This window comes from Oncorhynchus clarkii, chromosome 15, assembly GCF_045791955.1.
Source record: "Oncorhynchus clarkii lewisi isolate Uvic-CL-2024 chromosome 15, UVic_Ocla_1.0, whole genome shotgun sequence".
NCBI lineage: Eukaryota > Metazoa > Chordata > Actinopteri > Salmoniformes > Salmonidae > Oncorhynchus > Oncorhynchus clarkii.
In genome coordinates, this window is record NC_092161.1 from 867,444 (window position 1) to 889,274 (window position 21,831).

Consider the following 21,831-nt stretch of genomic DNA (forward strand, 5'->3'; position numbering starts at 1 on the left):
TCACCATAGTGAGGGACCCACCATACCATATTATCACCATACCATATTATCACCATACTGAGGGACCTCACAATACCATATTATCAGAATACCATTGTATCACCACACTGAGAGATCTCACCATACCATATTATCACAATATCATAGTATCACCACACTGAGGGACCCCACCATACCATATTATCACCAAACTGAGACCTCACCATACCATATTATCACCATACCATATTACCACAATACTGAGAGACGTCACCATAACATTATCACCATACTGAGAGACCTCACCATACCATAGTATCACCACACTGAGAGATCTCACCATACCATATTATCACCACACTGAGAGGCCTCACCATACCATATTATCACCACACTGAGAGACCTCACCGTACCATATTATCACCATACTGAGAGGCCTCACCATACCATTTTATCACCATACCATATTATCACCATACTGAGAGATCTCACCATACCATATTATCACCATACTGAGAGACCTCACCATACCATATTATCACCATACCATATTATCACCATACTGAGGGACCTCGCCATACCATATTAACACCATACCATATTATCACCATTCCATATTATCACCATACTGAGAGACCTCACCATACCATATTATCACCATACTGAGGGACCTCACCATGCCATATCATCACCATACCATATTATCACCATACCATATTATTGCCATACTGAGACCTCACCATACCATATTACCACCATACCATATTATCACCATACTGAGAGACCTCAACATACCATATTACCACCATACCATATTATCACCATACTGAGAGACCTCAACATACCATATTATCGCCACAATGAGAGACCTCACTATACTATATTATCACCAAACCATATTATCACCATACCATATTATCACCATACAATATTATCACCAGACCATATAATCACCATACTGAGGGTCCTCACCATACCATATTATCACCATACTGAGAGACCTCACCATACCATATTATCACCATACCATATTATCACCATACTGAGAGACCTCACCAGACCATATTATCACCATATCATATTATCACCACACAGAGATCTCACCATACCATATTATCACCACACAGAGATCTCACCATACCATATTATCACCACACTGAGAGACCACACCATACCATATTATCACAATACCATAGTATCACCACACTGAGGGACCTCAACATACCATATTATCACCACACTGAGACCTCACCATACCATATTACCACCATACCATATTACCACAATACTGAGAGACCTCACCGTAACATATTATCACCATACTGAGAGACCTCACCATACCATATTATCACCATACCATATTACCACCATACCATATTATCACCATACCATATTATCACCATAATGAGAGACCTCAACATACCATATTATCACCATACTATATTACCACCATACCATATAATCACCATACTGAGGGTCCTCATCATACCATATTATCACCATACCATATTATCACCAAACTGAGAGACCTCAACATACCATATCATCACCATACTGAGAGACCTCACCATACCATATTATCACCATACTGAGAGACCTCACCATACCAAATTATCACCATACCATATTATCAGCATACTGAGAGACCTCACCACACCATATCATCACCGTACTGAGGGACCTCACCATACCATATCATCACCATACCATATTATCACCATACCATATTATTGCCATACTGAGAGACCTCACCATACCATATTATCACGATACTGAGGGACCTCACCATACCATATCATCACCATACCATATTATCACCATACTGAGAGACCTCACCATATCATATTATCACCATACCACATTATCAGCATACTGAAAGACCTCACCATACCATATTATCAACATACCATCTTATCACCATACCATATTATCACCATAGTGAGGGACCTCACCATACCAAAGTGTAGAACCATACCATTTTATCACCATACCATATTATCAGCATACTGAGAGACCTCACCATACCAAATCATCACCATACCATATTATCACCATAGTGAGGGACCTCACCATACCATATTATCACCATAGCATATTATCACCATACCATATTATCACCATAGTGAGGGACCCACCATACCATATTATCACCATACCATATTATCACCACACTGAGGGACCTCACCATACCATATTATCAGAATACCATATTATCACTATACTGAGACCTCACCATACCATATTATCACCATACTGAGACACCTCACCTTACCATATTATCACAATATCATAGTATCACCACACTGAGGGACCTCACCATACCATATTATCACCATACCATATTACCACAATACTGAGAGACGTCACCATAACATTATCACCATACTGAGAGACCTCACCATACCATAGTATCACCACACAGAGATCTCACCATACCATATTATCACCACACTGAGAGGCCTCACCATACCATATTATCACCATACCATTTTATCACCATACCATATTATCACCATACTGAGAGATCTCACAATACCATATTATCACCATATTGAGAGACCTCACCATATCATATCATCACCATACCATATTATCACCATACCATATTATTGCCATACTGAGAGACCTCACCATACCATATCATCACCATACCACATTATCAGCATACTGAAAGACCTCACCATACCATATTATCACCATAGTGAGGGACCTCACCATAGTGAGGGACCTCACCATACCACAGTGTAGAACCATACCATTTTATCACCATACCATATTATCAGCATACTGAGAGACCTCACCATACCAAATTATCACCATACCATATTATCACCATAGTGAGGGACCCCACCATACCATATTATCACCATACCATATTATCACCATAGTGAGGGACCTCACCATACCATATTATCACCATAGCATATTATCACCATACCATATTATCACCATAGTGAGGGACCCACCATACCATATTATCACCATACCATATTATCACCACACTGAGGGACCTCACCATACCATATTATCAGAATACCATATTATCACTATACTGAGACCTCACCATACCATATTATCACCATACTGAGACACCTCACCTTACCATATTATCACAATATCATAGTATCACCACACTGAGGGACCTCACCATACCATATTATCACCATACCATATTACCACAATACTGAGAGACGTCACCATAACATTATCACCATACTGAGAGACCTCACCATACCATAGTATCACCACACAGAGATCTCACCATACCATATTATCACCACACTGAGAGGCCTCACCATACCATATTATCACCATACCATTTTATCACCATACCATATTATCACCATACTGAGAGATCTCACAATACCATATTATCACCATATTGAGAGACCTCACCATATCATATCATCACCATACCATATTATCACCATACCATATTATTGCCATACTGAGAGACCTCACCATACCATATTATCACCATACCATATTACCACAATACTGAGAGACGTCACCATAACATTATCACCATACTGAGAGACCTCACCATACCATAGTATCACCACACAGAGATCTCACCATACCATATTATCACCACACTGAGAGGCCTCACCATACCATATTATCACCATACCATATTATCACCATACTGAGAGATCTCACAATACCATATTATCACCATATTGAGAGACCTCACCATATCATATCATCACCATACCATATTATCACCATACCATATTATTGCCATACTGAGAGACCTCACCATACCATATTATCACGATACTGAGGGACCTCACCATACCATATCATCACCATACCATATCATCACCATACCACATTATCAGCATACTGAAAGACCTCACCATACCATATTATCACCATAGTGAGGGACCTCACCATAGTGAGGGACCTCACCATACCACAGTGTAGAACCATACCATTTTATCACCATACCATATTATCAGCATACTGAGAGACCTCACCATACCAAATTATCACCATACCATATTATCACCATAGTGAGGGACCCCACCATACCATATTATCACCATACCATATTATCACCATAGTGAGGGACCTCACCATACCATATTATCACCATAGCATATTATCACCATACCATATTATCACCATAGTGAGGGACCCACCATACCATATTATCACCATACCATATTATCAAAATACTGAGGGACCTCACCATACCATATTATCAGAATACCATATTATCACTATACTGAGACCTCACCATACCATATTATCACCATACCATATTATCACCATACTGAGAGACCTCACCATACCATATTACCACCATACCATAGTATCACCACACTGAGAGACCTCACCATACCATATTATCACAATATCATAGTATCACCACACTGAGGGACCTCACCATACCATATTATCACCAAACTGAGACCTCACCATACCATATTATCACCATACCATATTACCACAATACTGAGAGACGTCACCATAACATTATCACCATACTGAGAGACCTCACCATACCATAGTATCACCACACTGAGATCTCACCATACCATATTATCACCACACTGAGAGACCTCACCAAACCATATTATCACCATACTGAGAGACCTCAAAATACCAGATTACCACCATACCATATTATCATCATACCATATTATCAACCTACTGAGAGACCTCACCAGACCATATTATCACCATACTGAAGGACCTCACCATACCATATTATCACCATACTGAGAGACCTAACCCAGACCACATTATCACCATACCATATTATCACCATACTGAGAGACCTTACCATACCATATTACCACCATACCATATTATCACCATACCATATTATCACCATACTGAGAGAAATCACCATACCATATTCTCACCATACCATATCATCACCATACCATATTACCACAATACCATATTATCACCATATTGAGGGACCTCACCATACCATATTATCACCATACCATATTATCACCATACTGAGAGACCTCACCAGACCATATTATCACCATACCATATTATCACTACAGAGAGATCTCACCATACCATATTATCACCACACAGAGATCTCACCATACCATATTATCACCACACTGAGAGACCATACCATATTATCACAATACCATAGTATCACCACACTGAGGGACCTCAACATACCATATTATCACCACACTGAGACCTCACCATACCATATTACCACCATACCATATTACCACAATACTGAGAGACCTCACCGTAACATATTAGCACCATACTGAGAGACCTCACCATACCATATTACCACCATACCATATTATCACCAAACCATATTATCACCAAACTGAGAGACCTCAACATACCATATCATCACCATACTGAGAGACCTCACCATACCATATTGTCAACATACTGAGAGACCTCACCATACCATATTATCACCATACGATATTATCACCATACTGAGAGACCTCACCATACCAAATTATCACCATACCATATTATCAGCATACTGAGAGACCTCACCACACCATATTATCACCATACTGAGGGACCTCACCATACCATATTATCACCATACTGAGGGACCTCACCATACCATATCATCACCATGCCATATTATCACCATACCATATTATTGCCATCCTGAGAGACCTCACCATACCATATTATCAACATACCATCTTATCACCATACCATATTATCACCATAGTGAGGGACCTCACCATACCACAGTGTAGAACCATACCATTTTATCACCATACCATATTATCAGCATACTGAGAGACCTCACCATACCAAATTATCACCATACCATATTATCACCATAGTGAGGGACCTCACCATACCATATTATCACCATAGCATATTATCACCATACCATATTATCACCATAGTGAGGGACCCACCATACCATATTATCACCATACCATATTATCACCATAGTGAGGGACCTCACCATACCACAGTGTAGAACCATACCATTTTATCACCATACCATATTATCAGCATACTGAGAGACCTCACCATACCAAATTATCACCATACCATATTATCACCATAGTGAGGGACCTCACCATACCATATTATCACCATAGCATATTATCACCATACCATATTATCACCATAGTGAGGGACCCACCATACCATATTATCACCATACCATATTATCACCATACTGAGGGACCTCACAATACCATATTATCAGAATACCATTGTATCACCACACTGAGAGATCTCACCATACCATATTATCACAATATCATAGTATCACCACACTGAGGGACCCCACCATACCATATTATCACCAAACTGAGACCTCACCATACCATATTATCACCATACCATATTACCACAATACTGAGAGACGTCACCATACCATAGTATCACCACACTGAGAGATCTCACCATACCATATTATCACCACACTGAGAGGCCTCACCATACCATATTATCACCACACTGAGAGACCTCACCGTACCATATTATCACCATACTGAGAGGCCTAACCATACCATTTTATCACCATACCATATTATCACCATACTGAGAGATCTCACCATACCATATTATCACCATACTGAGAGACCTCACCATACCATATTATCACCATACCATATTATCACCATACTGAGGGACCTCGCCATACCATATTAACACCATACCATATTATCACCATTCCATATTATCACCATACTGAGAGACCTCACCATACCATATTATCACCATACTGAGGGACCTCACCATGCCATATCATCACCATACCATATTATCACCATACCATATTATTGCCATACTGAGAGACCTCACCATACCAAAATATCACCATACCATATTATCAGCATACTGAGAGACCTCACCACACCATATTATCACCATACTGAGGGACCTCACCATACCATATTATCACCATACTGAGGGACCTCACCATGCCATATCATCACCATACCATATTACCACCATACCATATTATCACCATACTGAGAGACCTCAACATACCATATTACCACCATACCATATTATCACCATACTGAGAGACCTCAACATACCATATTATCGCCACAATGAGAGACCTCACTATATTATATTATCACCAAACCATATTATCACCATACCATATTATCACCATACAATATTATCACCATACCATATAATCACCATACTGAGGGTCCTCACCATACCATATTATCACCATACTGAGAGACCTCACCATACCATATTATCACCATACCATATTATCACCATACTGAGAGACCTCACCAGACCATATTATCACCATACCATATTATCACCACACAGAGATCTCACCATACCATATTATCACCACACAGAGATCTCACCATACCATATTATCACCACACTGAGAGACCACACCATACCATATTATCACAATACCATAGTATCACCACACTGAGGGACCTCAACATACCATATTATCACCACACTGAGACCTCACCATACCATATTACCACCATACCATATTACCACAATACTGAGAGACCTCACCGTAACATATTATCACCATACTGAGAGACCTCACCATACCATATTATCACCATACCATATTACCACCATACCATATAATCACCATACTGAGGGTCCTCATCATACCATATTATCACCATACCATATTATCACCAAACTGAGAGACCTCAACATACCATATCATCACCATACTGAGAGACCTCACCATACCATATTATCACCATACTGAGAGACCTCACCATACCAAATTATCACCATACCATATTATCAGCATACTGAGAGACCTCACCACACCATATCATCACCGTACTGAGGGACCTCACCATACCATATCATCACCATACCATATTATCACCATACCATATTATTGCCATACTGAGAGACCTCACCATACCATATTATCACGATACTGAGGGACCTCACCATACCATATCATCACCATACCATATTATCACCATACTGAGAGACCTCACCATATCATATTATCACCATACCACATTATCAGCATACTGAAAGACCTCACCATACCATATTATCAACATACCATCTTATCACCATACCATATTATCACCATAGTGAGGGACCTCACCATACCAAAGTGTAGAACCATACCATTTTATCACCATACTGAGAGACCTCACCACACCATATCATCACCGTACTGAGGGACCTCACCATTCCATATCATCACCATACCATATTATCACCATACCATATTATTGCCATACTGAGAGACCTCACCATACCATATTATCACGATACTGAGGGACCTCACCATACCATATCATCACCATACCATATTATCACCATACTGAGAGACCTCACCATATCATATTATCACCATACCACATTATCAGCATACTGAAAGACCTCACCATACCATATTATCAACATACCATCTTATCACCATACCATATTATCACCATAGTGAGGGACCTCACCATACCAAAGTGTAGAACCATACCATTTTATCACCATACCATATTATCAGCATACTGAGAGACCTCACCATACCAAATCATCACCATACCATATTATCACCATACCATATTATCACCATAGTGAGGGACCTCACCATACCAAAGTGTAGAACCATACCATTTTATCACCATACCATATTATCAGCATACTGAGAGACCTCACCATAGCATATTATCACCATACCATATTATCACCATAGTGAGGGACCCACCATACCATATTATCACCAAACTGAGGGACCTCACCATACCATATTATCAGAATACCATATTATCACTATACTGAGACCTCACCATACCATATTATCACCATACCATATTATCACCATACTGAGAGACCTCACCTTACCATATTATCACAATATCATAGTATCACCACACTGAGGGACCTCACCATACCATATTATCACCATACCATATTACCACAATACTGAGAGACGTCACCATAACATTATCACCATACTGAGAGACCTCACCATACCATAGTATCACCACACAGAGATCTCACCATACCATATTATCACCACACTGAGAGGCCTCACCATACCATATTATCACCATACTGAGAGGCCTCACCATACTATATTTTTCAACATACCATATTATCACCATACTGAGAGATCTCACCATACCATATTATCACCATACTGAGGGACCTCACCATGCCATATCATCACCATACCATATTATCACCATACCATATTATTGCCATACTGAGAGACCGCACCATACCATATTATCACCATACTGAGAGACCTCAACATACCATATTACCACCATACCATATTATCACCATACTGAGAGACCTCAACATACCATATTATCACCACAATGAGAGACCTCACTATACCATATTATCACCAAACCATATTATCACCATACCATATTATCACCATACTGAGAGACCTCAACATACCATATTATCACCATACCATATTACCACCAAACTGAGAGACCTCAACATACCATATCATCACCATACTGAGAGAACTCACCATACCATATTATCACCATACTGAGAGACCTCACCATACCATATTATCACCATACCATATTATCACCATACTGAGAGACCTCACCAGACCATATTATCACCATACCATATTATCACCATACTGAGAGACCTCACCATAACATATTATCACCATACTGAGAGACCTCACCATACCATATTACCACCATACCATATTATCACCATACCATATTATCACCATACCATATTATCACCATACTGAGAGACCTCACCATACCAAAATATCACCATACCATATTATCAGCATACTGAGAGACCTCACCACACCATATTATCACCATACTGAGGGACCTCACCATACCATATTATCACCATACTGAGGGACCTCACCATACCATAATATCACCATACCATATTATTGCCATACTGAGAGACCTCACCATACCATATTATCACGATACTGAGGGACCTCACCATACCATATCATCACCATACCATATTATCACCATACCATATTATCACCATACCATATTATCACCATACTGAGAGACCTCAACATACCATATTATCACCACAATGAGAGACCTCACTATACCATATCATCACCATACCATATTATCACCATACCATATTATTGCCATACTGAGAGACTTCACCATACCATATTATCACGATACTGAGGGACCTCACCATACCATATCATCACCAAATCATATTATCACCATACCATATTATCACCATACCATATTATCACCATACTGAGAGACCTCAACATACCATATTACCACCATAACATATTATCACCATACTGAGAGACCTCAACATACCATATTATCACCACAATGAGACCTCACTATACCATATTATCACCAAACCATATTTACAAACCATACCATATTATCACCATACCATATTATTGCCATACTGAGAGACCTCATCATACCAAATTATCACGATACTGAGGGACCTCACCATACCATATCATCACCATACCATATCATCACCATACCATATTATCACCATACTGAGAGACCTCACCATACCATATTATCACCATACCATCTTATCACCATACCACATTATCAGCATACTGAAAGACCTCACCATACCATATTATCAACATACCATCTTATCACCATACCATATTATCACCATAGTGAGGGACCTCACCATAGTGAGGGACCTCACCATACCACAGTGTAGAACCACACCATGTCATCACCATACCATATTATCAGCATACTGAGAGACCTCACCATACCAAATTACCACCATACCATATTATCACCATAGTGAGGGACCTCACCATACCATATTATCACCATAGCATATTATCACCATAACATATTATCACCATAGTGAGGGACCCACCATACCATATTATCACCATACTGAGGGACCTCACCATACCATATTATCAGAATACCATATTATCACTAAACTGAGACCTCACCATACCATATTATCACCATACCATATTATCACCATAACATTATCACCATACTGAGAGACCTCACCATACCATAGTATCACCACACTGAGAGATCTCACCATACCATATTATCACCACACTGAGAGGCCTCACCATACCATATTATCACCACACTGAGAGACCTCATCGTACCATATTATCACCATACTGAGAGGCCTCACCATACCATTTTATCACCATACCATATTATCACCATACTGAGAGATCTCACCATACCATATTATCACCATACCATATTATCACCATACTGAGGGACCTCACCATACCATATTATCAGAATACCATATTATCACTAAACTGAGACCTCACCATACCATATTATCACCATACCATATTATCACCATACTGAGAGACCTCACCATACCATATTACCACCATACCATAGTATCACCACACTGAGAGATCTCACCATACCATTCAATCACCACACTGAGAGACCTCACCATACCATATTATCACAATATCATAGTATCACCACACTGAGGGCCCTCACCATACCATATTATCACCAAACTGAGACCTCCCCATACCATATTATCACCATACCATATTATCACCATACCATATTACCACAATACCTAGAGACGTCACCATAACATTATCACCATACTGAGAGACCTCACCATATCATAGTATAACCACACTGAGAGATCTCACCATACCATATTATCACCACACTGAGAGGCCTCACCATACCATATTATCACCACACTGAGAGACCTCACCGTACCATATTATCACCATACTGAGTAGCCTCACCATACCATTTTATCACCATACCATATTATCACCATACTGAGAGATCTCACCATACCATATTATCACCATACTGAGAGACCTCACCATACCATATTATCACCATACCATATTATCACCATACTGAGGGACCTCGCCATACCATATTACCACCATACCATATTATCACCATTCCATATTATCACCATACTGAGAGACCTCACCATACCATATTATCACCATACTGAGGGACCTCACCATGCCATATCATCATCATACCATATTATCACCATACCATATTATCACCAAACTGAGAGACGTCAACATACCATATCATCACCATACTGAGAGACCTCACCATACCATATTATCACCATACTGAGAGACCTCACCATACCATATTATCACCATACCATATTATCACCATACTGAGAGACCTCACCATACCATATTACCACCATACCATAGTATCACCACACTGAGAGATCTCACCATACCATATAATCACCACACTGAGAGACCTCACCATCCCATATTATCACAATATCATAGTATCACCACACTGAGGGACCTCACCATACCATATTATCACCAAACTGAGACCTCACCATACCATATTATCACCATACCATATTACCACAATACTGAGAGACGTCACCATAACATTATCACCATACTGAGAGACCTCACCATACCATAGTATCACCACACTGAGAGATCTCACCATACCATATTATCACCACACTGAGAGGCCTCACCATACCATTTTATCACCATACCATATTATCACCATACTGAGAGATCTCACCATACCATATTATCACCATACTGAGAGACCTCACCATACCATATTATCACCATACTGAGAGGCCTCACCATACCATTTTATCACCATACTGAGAGGCCTAATCATACCATTTTATCACCATACCATATTATCACCATACTGAGGGACCTCGCCATACCATATTACCACCATACCATATTATCACCATTCCATATTATCACCATACTGAGAGACCTCATCATACCATATTATCACCATACTGAGGGACCTCACCATGCCATATCATCACCATACCATATTATCACCATACCATATTATTGCCATACTGAGAGACCTCACCATACCATATTACCACCATACCATATTATCACCATACTGAGAGACCTCAACATACCATATTATCACCATACTGAGAGACCTCAACATACCATATTATCACCACAATGAGAGACCTCACTATACCATATTATCACCAAACCATATTATCACCATACCATATTATCACCATACCATATTATCACCACACTGAGAGACCTCAACATACCATATTATCACCATACCATATTACCACCATACCATATTATCACCAAACTGAGAGACCTCAACATACCATATTATCACCATACTGAGAGACCTCACCATACCATATTATCACCATAACATATTATCACCATACTGAGAGACCTCACCAGACCATATTATCACCATACCATATTATCACCATACTGAGAGACCTCACCATAACATATTATCACCATACTGAGAGACCTCACCATACCATATTACCACCATACCATATTATCACCATACCATATTATCACCATACCATATTATCACCATACTGAGAGACCTCACCATACCAAAATATCACCATACCATATTATCAGCATACTGAGAGACCTCACCACACCATATTATCACCATACTGAGGGACCTCAACATACCATATTATCACCATACTGAGGGACCTCACCATACCATATCATCACCATACCATATTATCACCATAACATATTATCACCATACTGAGAGACCTCACCAGACCATATTATCACCATACCATATTATCACCATACTGAGAGAACTCACCATAACATATTATCACCATACTGAGAGACCTCACCATACCATATTACCACCATACCATATTATCACCATACCATATTATCACCATACTGAGAGACCTCACCATACCAAAATATCACCATACCATATTATCAGCATACTGAGAGACCTCACCACACCATATTATCACCATACTGAGGGACCTCACCATACCATATTATCACCATACTGAGGGACCTCACCATACCATATCATAACCATACCATATTATCACCATACCATTTTATTGCCATACTGAGAGACCTCACCATACCATATTATCACGATACTGTGGGACCTCACCATACCATATTATCAGCATACCATATTATCACCATAGTGAGGGATCTCACCATACCACAGTGTAGAACCATACCATTTTATCACCATACCATATTATCAGCATACTGAGAGACCTCACCATACCAAATTATCAACATACCATATTATCACCATAGTGAGGGACCTCACCATAGTGAGGGATCTCACCATACCACAGTGTAGAACCATACCATTTTATCACCATACCATATTATCAGCATACTGAGAGACCTCACCATACCATATTATCACCATACCATATTATCACCATACTAAGGGACCTCACCATACCATATTATCAGAATACCATATTATCACCATACTGAGAGACCTCACCATACCATATTATCACCATACCTTATTATCACCATACTGAGAGACCTCACCATACCTTATTACCACCATACCATAGTATCACCACACTGAGAGATCTCACTATACAATATTATCACCACACTGAGAAACCTCACCATACCATATTATCACAATATCATAGTATCACCACACTGAGGGACCTCACCATACCATATTATCACCACACTGAGACCTCACCATACCATATTATCACCATACCATATTACCACCATACCATATTACCACAATACTGAGAGACGTCACCATAACATTATCACCATACTGAGAGACCTCACCATACCATATTACCACCATACCATATTATCACCATACCATATTATCACCATACTGAGGGACCTCACCATACCATATTACCACCATACCATATTATCATCATTCCATATTATCACCATACTGAGAGACCTCACCATACCATATTATCACCATACTGAGGGACCTCACCATGCCATATCATCACCATACCATATTATCACCATAGTGAGGGACATCACCATACCATATTATCACCATAGTGAGGGACCTCACCATACCATATTATCCCCATACCATATTATCACCATATCATATTATCACCATACTGAGGGACCTCACCATACCATATTATCACCATACCATATTATCACCATAGCATATTATCACCATACCATATTATCACCATAGTGAGGGATCCACCATACCATATTATCACCATACCATATTATCACCATACTGAGGGACCTCACCATACCATATTATCACCATACCATATTATCACCATACTGAGAGACCTCACCATACCTTATTACCACCATACCATAGTATCACCACACTGAGAGATCTCACCATACCATATTATCACCACACTGAGAGACCTCACCATACCATATTATCACAATATCATAGTATCACCACACTGAGGGACCTCACCATACCATATTATCACCACACTGAGACCTCACCATACCATATTATCACCATACCATATTACCACCATACCATATTACCACAATACTGAGAGACGTCACCATAACATTATCACCATACCATATTACCACCATACCATATTATCACCATACCATATTATCACCACACTGAGAGGCCTCACCATACCATATTATCACCACACTGAGAGACCTCACCGTACCATATTATCACCATACTGAGAGGCCTCGCCATACCATATTATCACCATACCATATTATCACCATACTGAGAGACCTCACCATACCATATTATCACCATACCATATTATCACCATACTGAGAGACCTCACCATACCATATTACCACCATACCATATTATCACCATATCATATTATCACCATACTGAGGGACCTCACCATACCATATTATCACCATACTGAGAGACCTCACCATACCATATTATCACCATACTGAGAGGCCTCACCATACCACATTATCACCAAACTGAGGAACCTCACCATACCATATTATCACCATACTGAGAGACCTCACCATACCATATTATCACCATACCATATTATCACCATACTGAGGGACCTCACCATACCATATTACCACCATACCATATTATCACCATACCATATTATCACCATACCATATTATCACCATACTGAGAGACCTCACCATACCATATTATCACCATACTGAGACCTCACCATACCATATTATCACCATACTGAGAGGCCTCACCATACCATATTATCACCAAACTGAGGAACCTCACCATACCATATTATCACCATACTGAGAGACCTCACCATACCATATTATCACCATACCATATTATCACCATACTGAGGGACCTCGCCATACCATATTACCACCATACCATATTATCACCATTCCATATTATCACCATACCATATTATTGCCATACTGAGAGACCTCACCATACCATATTATCACCATACCATATTATCACCATACTGAGAGACCTCACCATACCATATTATCACCATACTGAGAGGCCTCACCATACCATATTATCACCAAACTGAGGAACCTCACCATACCATATTATCACCATACTTATGTGCCAATACAATATATATTGCGATTTTCATGATTATACAGGACCAGTCAAAAGTTTGGACACACCTACTCATTCAAGGGTTTTTCTTTATTTTTACTATTTTCTACATTGTAGAATAATAGTGAAGACATCAAAACTATGAAACAACACATATGGAATCATGTCGTAACCAAAAAAGTGTTAAACAATTCAAAATATATTTTATATTTCAGATTCTTCAAAGTAGCCACCCGTTGCCTTGATGACAGCTTTTCACACTCTATTGCAATGTAGAAAATTGTTTTGTTTTTTTAAGTTAAAAAAATAAAGAAAAACCCTTGAATGAGTATGTGTGTACAAACTTTTGACTGGTACTCTATATCATTTTCGATTCAATATTGTGATTTTATTGTGTTTCCATGTTCCAAACATATTTCTCAACATGTCTGATGCAGAGTGACCAGATTGAACCATGAGAAGAAAAATGATATCCCGATATGTAACTGTACCGATTTTTTCCCAAACATTAGTACACCGAGTTTACAAAAAATTTGAATCATTCATTGTATTTTATTTAACCTTTATTTACATCTGCTCTTTCTATGACACAGACTGACCAGGTGAGTCCAGGTGAAAGCTAGGAGCCCTTATTGATGTAATTTGTTAAATCCACTTCAATCAGTGTAGATGAAGGGGAGGAGACAAGTTAAAGAAGGATTTTTAAGCCTTGAGACAATTCAGACATGGATTGTGTATATGCCATTCAGAGGGTGAATGGACAAGACAAATGTAATTGCCTTTGAACGGGGTTTGGTAGAAGGTGCCAGGAGTGTTTGAGTGTGTCAAGAACTGCAACTCTGATTGGCTTTTCATTATCAACAGTTTCCCGTGTGTATCAAGAATGGTCCAACACCCAAATGACATCCAGCCAACTTGACACAACTGTGGGAAGCATTGGAGTCAACATGGACTAGCATCCGTGTGGAACGCTTTCAACACCTTGTAGAGTCCGTAACTCAAGAAATTGAGGCTGTTCTGAGGGCAAAAAGGGGGTGGCACTCAATATTAAGAAAGTGTTCCTAATGTTTTGTACACCCAGCGTATATATAAAGTGTGTAAAACTGTGAAAGTGAAAGTCACCCAGTAAAATACTTCTGGATTTAAAGTCAAAACGTATTTGGTTTTAAATATACTTAAATATCAAAAGTAAAAGTATATGCTATAAATAATTTCAAATTCCTTATATTAAGCAAACCAGATGGCACAATGTTATTTTTCATTGATAGCCAGGGGCAAACTCAGACGTAATTTACAAACTAAGCATTTGTGTTTAGTGAGTCCGCCAGATCAGAGGCATTAGCAGAGTTTCTCTCACGGAGCCAGTCAAGGCTTCTCTCACAGAGCCAGGCAGGGCTTCTCTCACGGAGCCAGGCAAGGCTTCTCTCAGAGTCAAGCAGGGCTTCTCTCACGGAGCCAGGCAGGGCTTCTCTCACAGAGCCAGGCAGGGCTTCTCTCACAGAGCCAGGCAGGGCTTCTCTCACGGAGCCAGGCAAGGCTTCTCTCAGAGTCAAGCAGGGCTTCTCTCACGGAGCCAGGCAGGGCTTCTCTCACAGAGCCAGGCAGGGCTTCTCTCACGGAGCCAGGCAAGGCTTCTCTCAGAGTCAGGCAGGGCTTCTCTCAGAGTCAGGCAGGGCTTCTCTCAGAGCCAGGCAGGGCTTCTCGCACAGAGCCAGGCAGGGCTTCTCTCACAGAGCCAGGCAGGGCTTCTCTCACAGAGCCAGGCAGGGTTCTCTCACAGAGTCAGGCAGGGCTTCTCTCACAGCGCCAGGCAGGGCTTCTCTCACAGAGCCAGGCAGGGTTCTCTCACGGAGCCAGGCAAGGCTTCTCTCAGAGTCAGGCAGGGCTTCTCTCAGAGTCAGGCAGGGCTTCTCTCAGAGCCAGGCAGGGCTTCTCGCACAGAGCCAGGCAGGGCTTCTCTCACAGAGCCAGGCAGGGCTTCTCTCACAGAGCCAGGCAGGGTTCTCTCACAGAGCCAGGCAGGGCTTCTCTCACAGAGCCAGGCAGGCTTCTCTCACAGAGCCAGGCAGGGCTTCTCTCAGAGCCAGGCAGGGCTTCTCGCACAGAGCCAGGCAGGGCTTCCCTCATAGAGCCAGGCAGGGCTTCTCTCACAGAGCCAGGCAGGGTTCTCTCACAGAGTCAGGCAGGGCTTCTCTCACAGAGCCAGGCAGGGCTTCCCTCATAGAGCCAGGCAGGGCTTCTCTCACAGAGTCAGGCAGGGCTTCTCTCACAGAGTCAGGCAGGGCTTCTCTCACAGAGCCAGGCAGGGCTTCTCTCACAGAGCCAGGCAGGGTTCTCTCACAGAGTCAGGCAGGGCTTCTCTCACAGAGCCAGGCAAGGCTTCTCTCAGAGCCAGGCAGGGCTTCTCGCACAGAGCCAGGCAGGGTTCTCTCACAAAGCCAGGCAGGGCTTCTCTCACAGAGCCAGGCAGGGCTTCTCTCACAGAGCCAGGCAAGGCTTCTCTCAGAGCCAGCCAGGGCTTCTCTCACAGAGCCAGACAGGGTTCTCTCACAGAGCCAGACAGGGTTCTCTCACAGAGCCAGGCAGAGCTTCTCTCACAGAGGCAGGCAGGGCTTCTCTCTGTATGGTAATAGCTTTGGTATTTGGATGGTATATGGTAATATAGATGCATATATTAAAAGCAGCTCTCATACCTCAAATAGTTATTTTTTCTCAGTATCTTCAGACTGAATACCCTATCTGTCCTCTCCATTGTCATTTTGGAGAATAATGGACATAAAAGTATCCAGCTATGCCGCCTCGCTGAATGGAAATACCATACTTTATTCAGATGGCAATTATTTGGTTATTGAACCAGTAAAATCTCTAGATCAATCAATTTATATTCAGCCTATTAGACCCCTCAGACACAGTAGAACCATTTCTTTTCAGCCTATTAGACCCCTCAGACACAGTAGAACCATTTCCATTCAGCCTATGAGACCCCTCAGACAGTAGAAAAGGTGTAGAAGAATATCAATGGGACTTTATACTTTATCAAATATATCTTATTTGGTGTGAAGGCATACCATTAACTAATTCCTTCAAATTCAAATCTGGACCTCAAAGCCAGTTCCACTGCTTTAAAAAAATATATTCTCCTCCAATCCAGGACTGATTTAGACCTGGGACACCAGGTGGGTGCAATTAATGATCAGGTAGAACAGAAAACCAGCAGGCTCCATACCTCGTAGGGTCAGAGTTGAATACACCTGGTCTAGTGGGTATTTATGTCTACATGATCCATAAAACAGTAAATATATACTGAGTGAGCCAGTCAATTCGTATGTTAGAGAGTTATAGTAGCCTAATACATCCTTAATAAAAAGGGTTTAATAGGAGAGATCAGAACAGTACGAAAAACATCTAAACGGCTTTAGAGGAGAATATGTTACATTTGGAGACATAAGAAAATAGAAAAGAAGAGAAGAGTCAGCAGCATCTGAGGTAAGGATGCTGGTGCAGTCTCGGTATTATTCGGGGGTCCTCGACTATAAAGAGCTCGTGATGGACCAGTAACTCATATCACGACCACCGTGTGATGGAGCCGCGGCCAGTAGAAGCACCGGGATAGGTTGGGGCTGAACCGGGAGAGGCGAGAGGTTTTGACCTGAACTGCCGCCGACATGAAACACCGGGAGAGGCGCGAGGTTAGGGCTGAACTGTTAACGACATGAGAGGCGTGACTGGAGGTTCGGGTCATGCTTTGTAAAAAAATCTTACAGTCTGTATATGGAACCAAAGCCTGTGCCTGAGGCTATCGGGCAAACCATAAGATTCTGTTATTGGACATGAATTACGCGCAAAATACGCATTTGGTTACCTAACGTTATTAGCCTACCAACAATTTCGTTATGTACACAAACCAAATGTAATTGGTAACAACACTCACAATTACTTAATGATTTACAGCCCGTACTGTGTCCACACATGCTCATAAAATCTTAGTAACCTAGTTATATTATATTACTCATCGTTACTGTCAAAATGAACGTCGTCTAGCCTACTATCAGAATATTATTTACTCAACAAAATCAAGCCAAAGCATATCGTATTTGTCACACATACATATGTTGAATCATAAATTCAATAGAGTCCGTGCATTTAGACTAGAGTACGATAGGTCAGGCTACTTACCGTGGAGATGGCGCAGCGGACCACCAATATAAATTTCAAATAAACTGAAGCATCCATCCTGTCATTTGAATGGTGACACGTTTGAATGTCGTTAATGTTTTACAAACTCCTGGACACAAACCAAACTCCTGGACGTTTCCATCAAACAATTTGAAATTAAAGTTTTCTTTATGCAGAGTTCGCCCCAGCGAAGCGGCTTGACAGACGGGCTGTGGAACACAACTTCTCCTCGGTGGTACACAACAACCGCTCCGTGGTGACGGTGCACATTGCGCACTGAAGAGTTTAATGTAATGGTTTATATATACACTAGATGACCCATAGGGGGCGCTGTGTTGAAGCAGCCGCACCTACATGTTGGTATTAGAACTGTAAAAATATTTAGAAAGCTATAGAAATACATGTATTAATGTCTACATTCGTTTTTGCCACGTTTATTGTATTACAGACATCTTAATGCATACATTGAAATTATATTTGTGAGCTAAACATAAACATTTCAACATATCAAAAGATTTTCCTTAAAGTATATATTTTTGATTGCTAATGTTACTGTCCCCACTACAACAAAACAGTACTTAAAAACATTTCATTTTATCCTTGAAAAGATCAATTGAAATACTGTATACATGTAGGACTGATCCTACTGGATATGACTTCATAGCCTTTCAATGGCCAATACATACAGTTGAAGTCGGAAGTTTACATACACTTAGGTTGGAGTCATTAAAATAGTTTTTTTAAAACTTGTTTTTTAACCACTCCACAAATTTCTTGTTAACAAACTATAGATTTGGCAAGTCGGTTAGGACATCTACTTTGTGCATGACACAAGTCATTTTTCCAACAATTGTTTACAGACAGATTATTTCACTTATCATTCAATGTATCACAATTCCAGTGGGTCAGAAGTTTACATACACTAAGTTGACTGTGCCTTTAAACAGCTTGGAAAATTACAGAAAATTATGTCATGGCTTTAGAAGCTTCTGATAGGCTAATTGACATCATTTGAGTCAAATGGAGGTGTACCTGTGGATGTATTTCAAGGCCTACCTTCAAACTCTGTGCCTCTTTGCTTGACATCATGAGAAAATCAAAAGAAATCAGCCAAGACCTCAGAAAACAAATTGTAGACCTCCACATGTCTGGTTCATCCTTGGGAGCAATTTCCAAATGCCTGAAGATACCACGTTCATCTGTACAAACAATAGTACGCAAGCATAAACACCATAGGACCAGGCCCGTAACTCCGCTCAGGAAGGAGACGCTTTCTGTCTCCTAGAGATGAACGTACTTTAGTGTGAAAAGTGCAAATCAATCCCAGAACAACAGCAAAGGACCTTGTGAAGATGCTGGAGGAAACAGGTACACAAGTATATATATCCACAGTAAAATAAGTCCTATATCGACATAACCTGAAAGGCCGCTCAGCAAGGAAGAAGCAGCTGCTCCAAAA

The 21,831-nt window shown here is 40.5% G+C and overlaps 1 protein-coding gene across 1 annotated transcript in view; it reads right to left on the reverse strand.

Annotated features, from left to right (window-relative positions):
• LOC139366648 (vasoactive intestinal peptide receptor 1b) overlaps positions 1-20,534 on the reverse strand; it is a 319,811-nt gene extending 299,277 nt beyond the window's left edge. Inside the window, exon 1 of the mRNA XM_071104323.1 lies at positions 20,373-20,534. Within this exon, the coding sequence (XP_070960424.1) occupies positions 20,373-20,429 (57 nt within the window). The 5' untranslated portion in view covers positions 20,430-20,534. The remainder of the gene's footprint in view (positions 1-20,372) is intronic.
• Positions 20,535-21,831: the final 1,297 nt, after the last annotated feature.